Source organism: Lepus europaeus, chromosome 10 (assembly GCF_033115175.1).
Source record: "Lepus europaeus isolate LE1 chromosome 10, mLepTim1.pri, whole genome shotgun sequence".
In the NCBI taxonomy this organism is placed as follows: Eukaryota; Metazoa; Chordata; class Mammalia; order Lagomorpha; family Leporidae; genus Lepus; species Lepus europaeus.
In genome coordinates, this window is record NC_084836.1 from 89,781,721 (window position 1) to 89,800,438 (window position 18,718).

Consider the following 18,718-nt stretch of genomic DNA (forward strand, 5'->3'; position numbering starts at 1 on the left):
CAAACTGTGTTGAAGAAAATTCTTTCATAAGGACTCATACTTCAACCATCTCTCAGAGTGACTACTGTTGATTGTGGTAGTCCATAAGCCATTTGACAGAAGGGGAATTTTCCCACACATATTTCCAGCCATTACAGCATCTACATCAGCATCATTATATGCAGTATTATCTATCTCTGTAATTTATATGCATACATAGAGGTTATACCTGAGCTGGTAATATGGCAGCTCTAAGCTTTTTAAAGTAAATTTTGCTATGTTTGTCATTTATAATTGGATAGCTTTTTCTTCATTTCACGCTCAGCATGACAGAAGGTTAATCTAAAAGATTTCTCCCAAATCATTATTTCAAGCCGTGAGGATTCTGGGAAGAAGTCAAGGTAGAAATCCTGAACTGATTTCCAAACAGAAGTGATTCAATTAGTATGCTGTCATCAAAGACCCACAGGGTTAGAGTTGGAGGCTTACCCTGTCTCAGCCAGAATTGCCATTCACAAGGTTGGCCAGCACTGATCGGTACTCTCACAACTCAAGGGCATAACTGAAATCCAAAACTGACAAGAGTTTGTGGCACAAATATCTGGGACTTGTGGTTTAATGGGATGTGCATTTGTCAGTTCTGCTTTAAAACAATTTTATTTTTAAGCAATTTGCCGAACACTATGAATATGTTCCTGGTATAGTATAGGGTTGCCTATTTTGTTTGCTTTGCTTGTGATTTTCTTTGTGTTTAGCCAGGGAACAAACTGAAGGTCACGTAGGTCACAGTTTGCAAGATGAAATGTTTGCAGACAGGTAATAGTAGATTGCAAAAATGGCACTATTTCATAGCTCCTCCCTTTAAGAGATGGGAGTCTCTTTCTCTACTGCTTCATTCAGAGTATGTCTCTGTCATTTGCTTTGGATACTAAAATACACAGACGTGATGGTGAATGAGTACCAGACCGAGGGCACAAATGGATGTGCTAATTCCATTTCTAGGTATTTGAACCCCAGAAGCTGCTGTGTGCCAACCTCCAGGTAATCTGCTGGAAGACAAGTTGACTTAGAAATACCTATATCCCAGAGTCAAAGGCAGCCAACCCTCAAAAAAAAAAAAAAAAAAAAAAAAAAGCGCTGCTTTACATGACTAATAAGCCCACACAAGATCATTAACCAAGGAATTAACCTTGGATAATTAGCCAAGGAATCCCATTAAATTACTTATCTTAGAATGAGAAGTAAATAGCTCTACCCTCGTCATTATGCTTAAGTCACTGAAATTTGAGGTTGTTTGTTACATGGCAAAAGCTAACTGAGACACAGATACATGTATACAGATATGTAAGGAGGGTAATGAGGAACAGTGAGAACTTTGGTGAATGGAGAAATGCAGACCTACCTAAAGAATTCTAAATCAGATTTTAAAAGACACTTCTTGCCATATGAATCACATCTGGAAGCTGCCTGCCAGCCGAGAGTGTTTGCCTTCTGAACAAGTCTATTCCCTCGTTCTTACAAATGAGAAAATTGGTCCAGAAACTGACTTACTTAAATTGCTATGGCAAGTTCATGCCAGAACAAAAATAGACTCTAGGTCTTCTGATATCTTATGTAGGGTTTCCTTTTTCTTTTTCTTTTTTAAAGCAAGAGATTGGCTTTTTCTATCTAAACAGGCAAAACTTGGCAAAACTTGAAGATAAAAAGGGCAGGATAGAACTAAGATTTTATTAGATGGACTTCATATTTTCACTTAGGAAAACTATTTCTGTAGGACAGAATGGACCCGAAGATTTAATTTTGAGAAAAAAATATTCTTAGAAATATAAAATTTTCTGTCCAATGAACACATAAGCCTCTCTCATTACTTATATTTTTTGTATATTCTGGAAGTCAAAGAAAGTAACTTCTCAAAGTCTTAAAACGGAGGGAAAAAATGGTGTTGTTACATAACCCTTTGAGAAACACTCCCATCAAGTTACATAGGAGCATAATAAAACTGATATTGTATGTACCCTAAATACATAAAGCCACCTTCAGTAGATGTGCAAATTACTACCTTTCAAATGTTTCATCATTGATGATATAATTCATATTATAAAGGATAAACATATGTTTTGACAGATATCAAAATTTAGCCCCCCAAAAAAGCAATTGAAGAGTTGACTTTTATCTAGTTCTGCTTCTGTGAAAACCACATGAGCCAAATGATTTCTTACACTTTGTGTTTATTTGACATCTTTTCCTGGAAGTTTACCCTTTTACCTTTACTAAAAATCTCTCTTGCACAAAGCCACCAAAATAGAGGTTAGTAAATGGATGGGTTTCATTCAAACTGCCCCTTTTCCTATCTGGGTTTTGCCAACAAGGTGATATTATTATGCTCAGTGCAGCTTCTAAATAAAAAAAAAAATGTAAATGAAATGAGGCCATCATTGTGGTATTGGCACCCCTAGATGTGTTTAGCATCTATACCTTGTGAACATTTGGAAATGTCTTTTGGAATGTGACTGTTAGTAAGCACACCTACATTTACACCAGAGATAAGGGAAGAGCTGTGAAGGAAAATGGGGTGGCAGGCACCAAGCAGAGAAAAAGAGCACAGCCCAATTCCCATTACTTAATAGAACACATTGTGAGGCCAGAGCCTCGTGGGAGCCAATCACTAGCTGACAAAATTAGATTCTGAATCATGCTTTGTAATTCTTTCTAATGCCAGCCAGAGATGAGAGCCTTCCCTGGGAACTAGTTCCTCTCAGGACCTGCCCCCCACCCAGCATTCCTTATCAGCCCCAAGCCAGCTGCCAGCTCTTAAGGCTCCTGGACAGAGCATTTAATTCTCAAGGTTGTGCATTAATATTCAAATTCTTTCTTATCCATAGACTGTGACTTAAGCATGGGCATTTTTTTCCATCTCCACCCTCTTTCCTGCATGAATTTCCTCCCATAGATTTTACCCAGAAACCTTTGAATTGAATGGACATAGAAAGGAGAGCCATTTACAAAAGTTGTCTGGAGCCAGTTCTACTGCGATGTAGGCATATTCCCAGAGCATTGCTTCTTATTTCCCTACTACAAAAATGAATTTTATTAAACATCCTTTAAAAGCACATTATCACTCTGAATTCTCCTTTCCCTTGGCTGATGTCTGAAGCTGCTGGCAAGTAAATTGGAATTAGTTACGCTGGAAAACAGTTATCAGAATGTAGCCCAATATCTCATACTGCTTAGGATGGCCCTGGTTTTCACATGCTTGACTTGGAGAATACAGATACGAGGACTTACCAATCCAAAATTTCTCACATGACCTCAGTAACAACAAGAAAAATCCTGCATGTTTATTTGGATTCATACAACTAAAAAAATGTGCATTGTAAGAAACATAAAGCAATTTGTGCTATTTCATGTCAGAAAATATTTTTGCTTCAACTACCAGGTTAACTAAAAGAAAACATGATGCAGTAATGGTAGTGTTCTTTATCCATGTGTGGCATCACACCCTTCACTTTGTGTATGTGGGATAAGTCACAGTCCAGTTAGGGAAGTTCCCTTCATGAGACTGATAAATATTTATCAGTGGCAAACTCCAGCAGGCACTTTACAGTTCACAAAGACACAAGGAAAATTTTTCATGGATTTTTTTTTTAAATTATAAAGTCAGGTGTATTATTTTCCAAATTCCTATGGAGACAATCCACTACTTTTATTATTTTGAGTAATTTACTTTTTTAAAGGTATATATATTTATTTGGAAGCAGAGTTACAAAGAGAGAGGAAGGGACACAGAGAGAGATCTTTTACCTGTGGGTCTACTCCCCAGACGGTTGCAAGACTCAGGGCTAGGCCAGGCTGAAGCCAGGAGGCTGGAGCTTCACCAGGTTTCCTCTGGGGTAGCAAGGACCCAAACACCTGGGCCACCTTCTTCTGCTCTTCCCAGGCCATTAGCAAGGAACAAGATCAGAAGTGGAATGGCTAGGACACAAAACAGCACCCGTATGGGATGCTGGCATTGCAGGTGGTAGCTTTACCTGCCATGCCAGAGTGCCAGTCCCTGAGTAATTTAAATCTTCAAAGATTCCGTTTCCTCATTTTTAAAGCAATTACATCAAATGTTAGACTTAATTCAATGCCTTACCATATTGTCTAAAGTAATGTAAGCCAACAGGTGAGCTTTATCTTATTAGCTAGTCTGATAAAGAAAATAAATGTATCTTTATGAAAACTCACTATTTCAGATCATATACTAGAACTCAGTGCCAGGTTTTCACAAATATTATGAAATCAATAAGGTTAATTTTCAGTCTATAAGAGTCTCTTAGATATAACCTTTTCATTGTCCCCAGGGTTGGAGAATAGATCTAGATATGGCCTATTATAGAAAAGTTCCTTCTTAACATCCTATTTTTGACTGAAACTCACCTTAAATGTGTGCCATAGACTCAAAGCTCCACTTTATTTCATGTAAATATGATAAAGGAAATGATAATGATGACAAGGCCAATAAGTTCTGTACTATCAATTGTGAATAACAGATGCCATTTAAGTATCTCGTATAAAGTTATGCCTTGCTTCTAAATCAGAAATGATTGTGGAAAATTCAGCCACCAGGCTGAACTCTTAGAGAAAGAAAAGGACTGTATGTCCCTGAGACCAGACTGGAGAGCAGGCATCTATTCAACCCATCTGCTTCTAGAATGTCAAACCGAGACCTCATTTTTATAAATAGATACTGGGCAGGCATTGGGGAACAGCAGGCATCTGGATGCACACATCCCATACCAGAGTGCCTGGATTGAGTGAGTCCTGGCTACTCTGAGACAACTTTCTGGGAGGTAGTAGATGATGATTTAAGTATTCAAGTGCCTGCTACCCTCAGACCTAGGCTGAGCTCTGGATTTGTGGTTTCACCTGGCACAGCCTCAGCTGTTAAAGGGCATTTGCTCACACCAACTCACTCTCCCACTCTCTCTCTCTCTCTCTGCCTTTCAAATAAAAATAAACAAATATTTTTAAATGGAAGCTAACATACAATCCTAACTAGAAAGAACAGAATTATCTCACTTTGTGGAAGCACAATCCTTCCCTAACTTGGGGTGGATTGGCAGTTAGAGATCACCCCAGAACCAGTTTAGATTTAAAGCAAGAAAGGAAATTAACTACTTTCCTATCATTCTATAATAAAATGTGCCTAAATATGGCCTTTTGGTTTCCTAATGACACTAGAATAAAAAAATGTTAATTGCATTTAATCACATGACTTGAAATACCTAATATTACATTCAAATTAATCTCCCCCAAATAACTATTTCTACACTGAAGCTTGGATTTAGTATTTACATTGGGTAATGGTATCAGAAACACAAAAATATTGCTTTCTGATATTCAAATTTAATGATAATGTGAAATCTGGTCTTTGGACTTCATCAGATTTACGGGCTAAACATCAATATTTGTGAAATCAATTAGATCTACTCCCATGACTAAAATTATCCAACTGAATGTGGCTGGAGAAAATCACAAACCAATGGTGATTTATTTTACATTTTTAAGATTTATTTATTTAAAAAAAAAACAGAGTGGCAGGGTGAAAGATAGAGATTTTCCATCTGTTGGTTCACTACTCAATATCTGGGGCTGGATCAGACTGAAGCCACAAGCCAAGAACCCCATCCATGTCTCCCATGTGGGTGACAGGACTTAAATACTTGAGCCATCATCTACTACTTCCCAGGCACATTAGCAGGAAGCTGTATCTGATGCAAAGAAGCCAGGACTCAAACCAGCAGTGAGGTATGGGATGTAGGCTTCTCAAGCAGCAGCTTAATGTGCTTTACCACAATGTCCCCTCCCCCACCCTGATTATTCTTTTTTGTTTTCTTAAGAATGTTTTTCTTCAGCCTGGCCCAACCCTACCTGTTGTGGCTATTTGGCCATTACCCCAAAATAGTTGGCTTTATGGAATTATGACATGACCAGCTGGAAAGACAGTACATAAACCAACTGAAAGTCAACATCAAGGAATTTTGAATACTGCACTATAGATGAAATATATGCCTTTACCATAGGGCTAATACATTTTTTAACTTTGTCTACATGTACACATTCAGAAAACAAATGGTGGAATAACCCCTCTCATTATACTAGTAACCTATGTTTTCTTCCCATCCCCTGAACATGAGGGTCACTGTGTTTGGGGTTACTGGTGTCCAAGAGAGGAATGCTTCTTCCGGGAAATAAGATGCATGACTCAATGATTTGGAAGCTGAGACATCACCATGGTCATTTTGAACCTTGTTCTATTGAGACAACAAGCAGAGAAGGGAGACCCTGTACTAGCAAAGATGATTGTTCCTGACCATCTGTGGGGAGATGATTTATTGCTACACAGTGGGGGCAAGAGGCTTGTCTTGGGAACACATGTCTTCAGTTGGGTACCTCCTAGTAATCCCTTAACCAAAAGCAGCTGATCAGAAGAAACTCAAAAAAGATAAAACCACTAAGATACCATATTTTGTACAAAGGAAGCTTGGAGTTAACTTCACATGGTAAAGAATGCTGAATACCTGGTACTGGCCAGGGATGAAGGAAATATGCAATGATCTGTGGAAGGCAATTGTGACTATAAATTTTGGTTCATGATGAAGTACAGAAGTAAAGTAGCTACATATTATGTTAGCTAATTCTTCTCTTCTCTTTTTTCCCACTACCTTATGTGAAGTATACAAATATTGTGTGCCATTGACTGCATAGGCAATATCCAGAGGGTATCATATCTGATGGGATTTCACATATTACTTAGGGTACAGATACTAACTTTCACCCAGAGAAAAGAGAAAAATCAGGGTAAGAAAAGTAGACAATGGTGAATAACTCCTGTTTGTCTCTCCAGACCACTTCTCACTATGCTCCAACCTGCTTTATGTTCCCCAAGGCTGATCTTGTAAGGACATCAATGATTTTCTTGCCTTGTGGTTCCTTACTAGGTTTAGCCAATGAAAAGTCTCGGCCTTTCACAAAAAGAAATAAGTAAGGTCACAAGTGTTTATTGTCCATATTCACTCTGTGAGGTCAGCCCAGGATCACTGTGCCCCTGTCCCCTTTAGAACTCTTACTCTCTTACCCATTTTGGCTTAAACATTGTAAGAATGACTTACCTAGTATTATTACATCATCTCTTGTGTTTTTTCTATACCATACCTGTACATTGTTATTAACTCTTTCATAAAATGACAAGCAAAATGCTCTCTGAATCATTAAAATTTAACTCTGCTACCTGTTTGCTGTTGGGACCCCAACCAATACTTCTCACTAGTCTAGTCCATCATCATCTATACCAAAATTAACGTAATAGCCTCAACTGATTTCACTTCCTTTGTCTTTTCTACCTCTAGTTTATCCTCAATATGGCAGCAATAGTAGCAACAGTAATCATTTTTAAATACCCATGAAGAATTCACATTTGATACAGTGGTTAAGTTACCCCTTGCAATACCCATATGAGAGTGCCTGGGTTTGAGGCCTGACTCTACTCCCAGTTCCGGCTTCCTGCTAATATGCACCCTGGGAGGCAGCAACTCAAATGGTTGGGTCCCTGCCACCCACATGGAGACTCAGATTGAGTTCCAGGTTCCCATCTTCAGCCTGACCCAACTCCAGCTATTGTGGGCATTTGGAATGGGAGTACTCTGTCTTTCTGTTTATCTGCCTTCCAAATAACTAAATAGATTATTTTTTTTTAAAAAATGAGATCACAACCTGTGTATATTAAAATTTTTCCAAAGAATTCTTAATTCACTCAGAATAAAAACTGAAATCCTTTCAGCGACCCACAAGATATCTCCATTCTTGCCTCCTACTCTTCTCATCTTATTTCACTCTGCTCTGCTGGTAGTTCTGCCAACAGTTCTCCCACATCCCAGTTGCCTCTGCATGGCATGCATATGCCCCAGATGTCTGCATGCCTCCTCCCATCACCTACTTCATGCCCTTACTCTGTGTGATCTTCCTTGATCGTAGTATTTAAAATCACAATTCTCCTCCAACATGACCTCTTCTCTCTTAATACTTTTTCTCCTAAACTCCTTATCGTTGTTTTTTTTATCCTATTTATCTTGTTTCCTCTTTCTATGTAAACACCAGACATGTCAATATTTTTGTTCAGAACTAATAATCAACAACTAGAAGTGTATCTGTCACATATTAGGTACCCAATCAATATTCATTGAATTCATTTATGCATTCATTTCCAGTTCACTTAGTTAAAGTCAACGTTGTGGCTTTTTTTCCTTAAGAATCGATTGAGCATTTAATCAATCTGAATTAAATTGCTGAGTGTCTCAATTGTGGGCCACATATAAGCACTTACTTCCATTTTAAAGAAAAATAGCATCATCACATTGGATCACCTACATTAAGGAACAGACTTTTCCCTCAATCACCTGCCTAGCTTCTGAAGGTCAAACCCCCTTTCAGGAGATGATTTGTGCTACATTTGATTGACAAAGTGATCATATTTAAGACAAAATGTAAATTTATAAAAAGATATCAATATTGTTTTATGCAATAGAAATGTCTTTTAAATTTGTGCAATGTTCCTAAACTGACAACCCAGATAGATTGAGGATATACATTTAGAAGCGAAATGGAAAAATATGCCTTATGATTCTATTGTCATAGTTATAAATACCAAAGTGTTATAACTTAATTTGAAGTAGACTTCTTTAATTTATACTTTAATTGAATTTGAAGCATTTGAAGTGAGAGGCAAGTTCTTCCACTATCAGGAAGCCTTCCTCCATCTTCTAAAAGAGATATTAAGAAATTCTCACAAAAGTAAATTGATCATCAGAAAATGGATGTTACAAATACCCCAAACTGGATACTTTATATAAAAACAGCATTTTCCAATCTATTCTAGTTCTCTTACTGAAAGCCTATCATCACTGAAAGATAACTCTACATTACCTGTGATTACTACTGACAGGAAAAAATTATGACATCAAAGTTGTTTGATATTTCAAGTTTGGCTTCAACTAGCTGCAGAAAATTGAATACACTTGTTTACCTGGCTTCATGCAAACATCACAAATTTGGTAAAGGCTGAACTTTACTCACAATTTTCTCTCTTTTATTAGGTTCAAACCATTGAGAACTTTGTTTTTTATGTAAAAAGAATGACTTTCTTTACATTTGGAATAAAACTCTAAAGTGCATGTATCAGTGCATCTAATACTCCTTGAAAGTGCAATACATCAGGAATAGGGAGTATTTTAAATGCTGGGCTCATAACATTTACTCTATTATGTGGGCCATATCCTTTTGTTGCTTAGTGTTTTCCTAGCATTATGAGAGAGTTATGTGTATTTTGTATTTTCAATGGCCTTTTTCAACTAAATGGTTTTATGTACAAGGTGACTTTTAGAATAGGGAAATGACCATACTGCACATGGAACCACTCACATGTCACAGAAGCTCAGTGAGCCAGGAAGAGTTGAAAGTTCTTGGGTCTATAAGAGTGGATTTCAATATAACAAGTAAAAATGTACTCTTAATTGCCAAAAACACATCATAGCACATATCATGGATTTTATCAGTGAAAAGTGGAAAGTGTTAATGTCTGAGATAATATAAGTAATTTAGGAATAAATCATAGCAAATTGCCAGTTTAAACATATACCAGTGGTAAATGAAGAGTTTGTTCAAATGGATACAGTTTTGACTTTGTTGTTCAGAAATGATGAGCTGATTTTATGTAGAGTAGATTATATAAGGCCCTGGCCCGTTAATTCACTGTGTCTCAACACAATGACACTAAAATAAAGGCATCAATTTTAAAGATACCTATAAAGAGGAACTAGCCATAGATCAGTGTGCTGTTGTTAAAGGCACTTTAGATTTTCAATTTGATGTAATGATATGATATCCTAGATAGATACATAGAAGGTTATGTATAGTGTGCCAAATACAGCACTGTGTTAGTGTGCCAAGTCATAGAACATTCGTTCAATTCTCATTAAATCACTCTACCAGTTAAATCACCTCACTTGTCATTATTCGTCATTCATTGGAAAGTTAGTGAGCAAGCACTTAAGAAATCTTTATAATACTTTAGTAACATGGTACTTTAGGAACATAAGACATTTCTGGATTTTTTTTCATTCTCTTCTCCGTGATACTGTGAACTTGTGGATTTTAGATTTCTCTTGTCATGTAATTTCTGATTCCCAACTCAACCCCTTTATGCCTATCTCTTGGTGGGAAGATAGGCTTCGTAATAGGAGGCCCTAAATATACGTCTAGGGGTAGAGCAGTGTTAATTTACCAAATAATTTATTGTGGAATTCACCCAAGAAAAGGTGAAGAGGAAGAAAGAGTTCCTTTAAAAACTCAAGATAAGAAACTTAATGTTGTGGTGGAGCACAGTGTTATTTAAAAAGTCTACTGCCGATAACTCATACAAAGATCAAACAATGCTTGGGCATTCTCAGGAAGCCGAATAAAGGGTTTTTCTCAACTCCTTCCCCAGGTCTCTGCTCCATCCATGTATAGAAGTTAACAATACCTTGATTTCCAAAATTCAAACCACAGACTTTTGTATGTATGCATCATTTATTGTCAATCTTTTATTCAAAGGTCTTTTTAAGTTTCTCATAAAATATTCTCAAAGGATTTCATGGACATTAAATAGTTCTTTAAATGGCAATTTTACTAGTTTATTATAAAAATCAGAAACAGATGTTCATATATGGTTTAAAAATGTCCTAGGAAGAAGTAATGTACTTGGTCAGATGTATTTAAATTTTGTTAAATGATTTATACATAAGAAATGTTTGAAGGCATCTATCAATCTGAAAATCCAATGTATTTCCATAGAAGATATTTTTCCCTGTAGAATGCAATTTCTGAAAGAAACTAAAGATAATGCTGATCTTTAACAACAAATAAAAGTATAGCTTTAAATCAAATATATCAAATGTGTTTCATATAGCTATGGTGAACATAAGAAGAACAGACATTCATGAACAGATAAACACTATGCTGTAATTAGAATACCAACATGGGGTGGCTTTGGCATAGCAATTAAGAAATTATTTGGAATGCCCTAATCCCATTTAGGAGTGCCTGGGTTCCTGAGCCTGGACTCTGCTTCCAGTTCCAATACCTGCTCATGCACACCCTGGAAGGCAGTGGTAATGGCTCAAATAATGGGTCTCTGCCACACACACAGGAAACATGCACTAAGTTCCTGGCTTATGGCTTTGATCTGGCTCACCCCTGGCTGTTACTGGTATTTGGAAGACTAATATAGAGACACATCTGCTTCCTTCTCTCTGTCTCTCTGCCTCTCAAAGAAATAAAACACCAATAAATAAAAATCTGTAAAGATAGAATTTCAGTTTGAATAGACCTCTAATCCTGCCTTGAAAGTAATTTTAACTTCACAATTTTTTTTCATTTATTAAACTTTTATTTAATGAATATAAATTTCCAAAGTACAGCTTATGGGTTACAATGGCTTCCCCCCTCCCATAACTTCACAAATTTTTAAAACACAAAATCATGCCCACATTGTACCTATTTTCAAATACCTAATTTCCAGAACCAATTGCTCTGAAACATTGATCTAATCATGATTGCTATTTATTTCAAGTTTAAAAAGCCATTAGGATTACTCAGAGCAGCTGCTACCCATGGAGAAGCAAAGAATTTTTGCCCTGTATAGATAATTCAGTTGAATAACCACATTGTGTGTGTGTGTGTGTGTGTTTGATAACTAAGAAGGCAAATTAAGTAGTCTCTGTGTGATCACATCTGGGTCTTAATATAATTTGAATGCTGGACTTACACTTCCAACTACATTCAGGTGTACACAAGACTAAATGAATTAAGATTTGAAAACACTGTTTGAAAATAAAACACTTGAGACTCATTAAATTTAAATATATATATATGTATATATATATACATATATATATATATATTTGAAGAAGAGAAAGTTATGAGAACTAGGCAGTATATCCCCACCACCACCAACGTGCTGAATTATAATAAGAAAACAAGATGTAACATATAGGGATAATATGATTGGTATAGTTCAGCATTTGTCTTATTTGGGAATATTGTGGCAACCTTCAGCTGGGATTGGCTGGGAAGTCAGCTCTTACGATTGGCTGAGACTTAGTTATAAGAGTACACTCTCAGGTTAGGTTATAATTCATTTACACATGAAGGTAGGTTATACTTCACTATACCCAGACAATGTTTTAAACCAGGTTTCATCACACAAACACAGAGACTTAAGTTTGGGTCAAACTTATGTCAATTTTTTTTGACAGGCAGAGTTAGACAGTGAGAAAGAGAGAGACAGAGAGAAAGGTTTTTCTTCCATTGGTTCACCCCCAAAATGGCCGTTATGGCTGGCGCTGCGCCAATCCGAAGCCAGGAGCCAGGTGCTTCCTCCTGGTCTCCCATGCAGGTGCAGGGCCCAAGCACTTGGGTCATCCTCCACTGCCTTTCCGGGCCACAGCAGAGAGCTGAACTGGAAGAGGAGCAACCAGGACAGGATGTAGTGCCCCAACCGGTACTAGAACCCTGGGTGCCGGCACCACAGATGGAGGATTAGTCAAGTGAGTTGCAGCGCCAGCCAAACTTAAGTCAATTTAACAACAACTACAGCAATGGTTGCCAAAATTTGCTGAATAACAAAATTACCAGAACTCATACAGAAGGCACAGGACCAGTCTCCCCAGAATGAGATGAAACCTGGTCTTCATAGAAGAATTGTTTTTCTTGGGGCAAATGTTTGGCACAGTGGTTAAGACAGCTTGGGGCACCTGCATCTCCTATGTCAGAGTGTCTGGGTTTAGGTGTCGCCTAAAATTCTGATCCGAATTTCAGCTGATGCACACCCTGAGAGGCAGCAGGTAATAGCTCAAGTTCTTGTCCCTGTCTTCCATGTGGGAGACCTGGATAGAGTTCCTGGCTCCTGGTTTCAGCCTGACCCAGCTCTGGGCTGTTGCCAACATCTGAGGAGGAATCTATACATAGGAGATTCTCATTCATTCTCTCTCTCTCTCTCTCTCTCTCTCTCTCTCTCTCTCTCCCTCTCTTCCTCCCTCCCTCCCTCCCTTCATCTCTCTACCTTTCAAATAAATGATTTTTTTTAAAAGCAAGGATTGAAACACACATACATACATTTTTAAAAAAGGGAATTACTGCAGTAAAGTTAGAATATTTTACACTTGTATTCTCTAGCTATGCTTATATCTAAATAAAGAAGACCTCACTTGAAAGAATTAAACAACTTGGTAAATTAATAGACCATAAATCTAACAGGAGATACTATCATGGTACCTCTGCTAGGAAGGAGCCAAAATGAATGCCATAATGAAAGACATGCAACCTGTAGAAGAGCCTGATAGTGATAAAGTAGCTCACAGCTCTGGGTAAGGAATAGAACAATCAATAACCAAATAACCAAATAACCTCTTGCTCTTAGGGGAAAAATACATCACTTGAGAGCCACTCATCCTGCTACGCTTTGAAATACAATACATTTTAAAAAATAAAAGCATAAAAAAGAAGATAGTAAAACATGGCAAAATCATAAAATATAGAAATGCACGTGAATAACTTTGCAATGAAAGATAATCACAAAAAACTCAAAACATCTATTTAAAAAGTTAAAACTTTGTTGAATTTTTAAAAATTAGGAAAGTTAAAAGTCACTGATAAGTGAAGTATATGATTATGCATCACTAATACCACCCTCTCTCCAAACTACCATTTTGCAAACTATTTTCTTATTTTCCCTGGCAAACTTCTTGAAAGGGCAGTATTTTTGCTCTTACTTCTTTCAATCCCCAAGCCTCAAAAATCCTTTCCTAGTGCCACTCCAGCAGTGGTTCTCAAGTGTCTGCTTGCATCAGAATCCCCCGGAGAGCTTCTAAAACACAGATTGTGGGGCCAGGTCGCTGAGTTTCTGATTCAATAAGTCTGGCATGGGTTCAAAATTCCACATATCTCACCAGCTTCTGGACAGTGTTGATGTGTGGACCATAATCTGAAGGTCTCTGTCACACAGAATGTTCTACTACTATGCAAACAGAGTTTAGTAACTGATAAATCCAGTGACCCAAATTACTTACACTCTCAGTATCATTTGTCATGTATTTCCATTGCCTCCCTGAGATTTCACAGAATTGATTAGGAATTCTATTATTTACAATATATAAGTCCTCTCTAATCTAAGCTCTATTATCATAGAGCTTTAGCTTGTATCAATTTCCCTCCCCCATCCTTATGCTACATGCCCACTGGTTTCCCTCCAAAAGTTGACAATGGATGTGGCACTGTGCCTCTATCATTTTTTCCCTTTTCTTTGCCTGACAAATTATCTATTTACCCTTCAATTCCCTCTGAGACTCAACTCAGTAGTGGGCATTTAGTCTAGTGGTTGAGAAGACTCCATTCCACATCAGGGTACTGGTATTTGATAGTTGGCTCTCATTCCTAATTCCAGCTTTCTGCTAACGTAAGTGCTGGTAAGCAGTGGGGATGGCTCAAGCACTTGAGTTCCTGCCATCTATGTGGGAGACCTGGATTGAGTCCCTGGCTCCAAGCTTCAGCCCAGCCCAGTCCTGTCCATTGCAGGTATTTGGGGGAGTACACCAGCAGATGGGAGCTCTCTTTTTCTCTCACTCTCTCTCCAAATTGTCTCACTTCCTCTCAAATAAGTAAATACATTTTTAAAAATCACAAAACTAAACTCAAATGACAACTCACCCTGAGAAGGATATTGCCAGATGGAATTGGGTAGTTTCCAGCAATTTATAGATTACTTATTGTAACACCCAAGTCGTTTAAGCCTAATTATTTGTTTATATATCAATCTCATAAAAATATGAACTCATCACAGGGTTATTTCATAGTAAGGGCCTAATACAGGGTTGACTCAAGGACACTGCCAATGTTTCATGAATCAATCAATGGGCCAAAAGCACCAAACAGCAATCATAAGAATATATTGATTGGTGCCAATGTTTAGGGCAGAGCTGTTTCTAGACCTTTCCTGTTGCTGAGCTACAGAACACATTTCTATAAACTGATTATAGAATCTGATTAGGCGATGACTGACAGACTCATTTTGCAACATAGCTGACATAGCAATACACAGAAGAAAGTGACAAGCTCATATGAGATAAGAATAGAATAATATTTTTCTCTTAACACTTTAATTACATGTAAATATTGATTTCTAACAGGCCCAAATTTTGGAATTTGGAGGTGGATAGAATTAAGAGATATTTATAACACAAATGTATTGTATATTTGGAAAAAATATTAATCTAATGGAATTTTCTAGAAGGGAAATTGTTAATTTTCAAAGATTCTACAAGTTGTTTTTAAACATCCAAACCTTGGAGGGATTTAAACATACTTCATTGTTCTACAGAAGTACATAATAATAATAATAATAAATAGGAGCCGGTGTTGTGGCACAGAAGGTTAAGCCACAGGCAGCAATGCAAGCATCTCATGTAGACTCTGGTTCAGGTGCTTTCTGTTACACTTCCATCCAATCCAGCTTACTGCTAACATATCTGGGAAGACAGTGGAAAATGGGACAAGTACTTGGGCCCCTTGAGCCACCATCCAGGTGGGAGATCCAGATTAGCTCTGGGCTCCTGGCTGCAGAACTTGGCCATTTGAATAATGAACCACTGGATGGAAGCTCTGTGTGTGTGTGTGTGTCTGTCTGTCTCTCCCTCTTTCTGTGGCTCTGCTTTCCAGGTAAACAATTTTTTAAAATAATTAAAAATAAAAAATCTCAAAATTTTTTATTACCCTTTTTTAAAATTATGGAAATACTGGGTTAAAATACCTGACACTGTGTCAGGCATTTGATCTACCAATTAAGATATCATCTGGGATGCCTGCATCCTATATTGGAGTTCCTAGGCTCAAATCCTGGCTCCCTGGCAGATTCCAGCTTCCTGCTAATGCACATCCTGGGAGGCAGCAAGAGATGGCTTAAGTAGTTGGATCTCTGCCACCCATGTGGCAAACTCAGATTAGTTCCAGGCTCCCTGCTTCAGACTTGCCCCAGCCCTGGAGTTGGTAGGGATTTGGGGAGGGAACCAGTAGATGGAAGGCCTCTATCTCTGTTTTTCTGCCTCTCAAATAAAATAAGTAAATAAATAGATGTTTAAAAAGTATAGGACATTTTTTGAGGAGAGTTATTACACTGAGAAAAATTACAAAGTTTCCAGAAAAGCAATAAAAGGACATTATATTGCAGACACAGAAATGAGTAATTATCTTTTAAAATGTGGGGAAAAAAGTGTTTTCAAAATTTAGTTAGAAAGCTATTATTAGAAATTATGACTGTTTTTCAAATATTTGCATGTTTGCTGTGTTTTTTTTAAAAAAAAAACTCCACATAGTTCTTTATTAAGTTCTTCTTTTTTCTCTCCCCAAAGAAATCTTTTATTTAAGGAAAACAGACTTCATGCATTTCATAAGCACAACTTTAGGAATATAGTGATTTTTCCCATCCTACCAGCCCTCCCAACCACTTTCCCATCCCTCTACCTCCTCCCTCTCCCATTCCCAGTCCCATTCTCTGCTAAGATCCATTTTCAATTAACTTTATACACAAAAGACCAACTCTATACTAAGTAAGGAGTTCAACAGTTTGCACAGTAAAAATAAAAACAAGCAAAAAAAAAAATTGTTCCTCAACAGTCGAGACAAGGGCTGTTCAAAGTCATTGCATCTTGAAGTTAATTTCACTTTAAAAAAAAAAAACTTAATTAACACCCAAGAATGATACATCTTTTGGGAACACTTAAACATAGTTATAATACAACTCTTCAAGGACAGAGGTCCTGCATGGGAAGTTGGTGCACAATGACTCTTGTCAATTTAACAATTAACACTTTTATGTATGACATCAGTGATCACCCAAGGCTCTTGACATGAACTGCCTAGGCTATGGAAGCCTTTTGAATCCACAGACTCCTTCTGTATTTAGATAAAAGCCATAAGCAATGTGGAAGTTCTCTCCTCCCTTCAGAGAAAAGTACTTCCTTCTCTGATGACCACTTCTTTCCACTGGGGTCTCACCCATCAATGTCCTTCATGTAGGACACTTTTTGCTTCAGTGTCTTGGCTTTCCATGCCTGAAATGCTATTGTGGGCTTTTCAGCCAGTCCAGAATGACTTAAGTGCTGATTCTGAGATCAGAGTGGTACTTAAAGCGATTGTTATTCTATGAATCTGCTGTGTGGACTGCTTCCCATATTGGAGCATTCCCTCCTTTTTGATTCTATCTATTATTATTATTACCAGACTCTTAATCCTATCTATATAATCACTTTAACACATAAGATGGTGTAATGGCTGCCCATGGTGGTTCTGGAGTGATTGGACACAGCGTACAGGTTGTAGACAGCGTGGTTGGTGTTTCTGAGGCAAATTCTCGCAAATCCAGGTCTCTCAGTGGGAAGTTCACAAATGTTGTGAGCTTGCTGGTTCGTATCCTGGATTCTGAGAACTGCTTCAGATGGAGCACCAAGATCTTTGGGAACCTCTGGATGGAGAACTTCTTTATACACTGTTTTCTGGCCCGGCAGTGACAGCATGTCGGCTTCTCCTCGCCATCGAGCACGTCCTCTTTGGTAAAGAGCCTCATGCAGTCCATTAACGTCACCTCGGGATAACCTCGCTTCGCGATGGGCAGGGACAGGTCCCAGAAGGGGTCGAAGACCGTAGAGCAGTAACCGCAGTCCGTGCAGGTCAGGGAGCTCTTCAGCTGCCCAACAAAGAGATCCCCAATCTGACTGTCTTCCCGTTCCAGGTACTTCCTCCACATTTGCCGCCCCTTCTCGTGGTCCGGAAGGTGGTCGAGGTTCTCCGGGTTGGACTTGGGCCTCGCCGTGACTCGGTTCACCTCGTTGTGCAGCCCATCCAGAAGGAAGCGCAGGAACTCTTGGGCATCCTGCTGATTATAGCCGACAAAGCGCGGCGCGTATCTCTGGATCTGGGTCTTGAACCCAGAGGGGCTCACCACGTCATTGGGAGACGAAGTCCATATGGTCTGGATTAGCTTTGCAAACTCTTCCATGAGGGCGGTGTGCGCATTGCTGCTGTGGCTGAGGTCCAGCATGTAGAGCCGCTGCAGGCAATAATCTCTCAACTCCCGGGTGTTGCTCTGGCACTGAAGAATCGAGTTCATGAAGCACGTGTTCCCAAGGTTTCGGAGACCAGCCAGACCCTGGGCGCTCTTAGAATTCTTGGCTTTGTTGAGCAGGAGCCCCACGAAGGTAGAGAGCAGCAGGGACGGGGAGAAAGGGGAGCGCGGCCGCAGCTCCTTGGCGAAGGCGGGAAAGGGGACGGCGCGGGGGCTCCTCGGGCAGGGTCACCGTGTACGAGGTGCACATGCTGGGGGGCGAGGGACGGGCGGCGGGCTCGGCCCCACGCCGGACGTTGGCGACGGGGGCACGGGGCAGTCCCTGAGCAGTGCCACAGCCCGGACGCCAAGGCCATAAAATATCAAATCCTACCTGAAAAAAAGAGGGCAGTGGGCTGATTTTGGTGGGCATAGGGACAACCATTGAGTTAGCTGCTTTTGAGGGGCATTTTATTTACCATGAAGCAGCCATTAAAAAAAAAAATCTCACTCTGACCATGAAGAATCCAAGTCACAAGTGATGCTCTTAGTCAAATACAGACCTCT

At 38.8% G+C, this 18,718-nt stretch overlaps 1 protein-coding gene across 1 annotated transcript in view; it reads right to left on the bottom strand.

Annotated features, from left to right (window-relative positions):
• LOC133768131 (ubiquitin carboxyl-terminal hydrolase 2-like) overlaps positions 1 to 18,422 on the bottom strand; it is a 105,534-nt gene extending 87,112 nt beyond the window's left edge. Inside the window, 3 exon segments of the mRNA XM_062202514.1 lie at positions 17,358 to 17,449; positions 17,452 to 18,379; positions 18,381 to 18,422. Of these exon segments, the coding sequence (XP_062058498.1) occupies positions 17,358 to 17,449; positions 17,452 to 18,379; positions 18,381 to 18,422 (1,062 nt within the window).
• Positions 18,423 to 18,718: the final 296 nt, after the last annotated feature.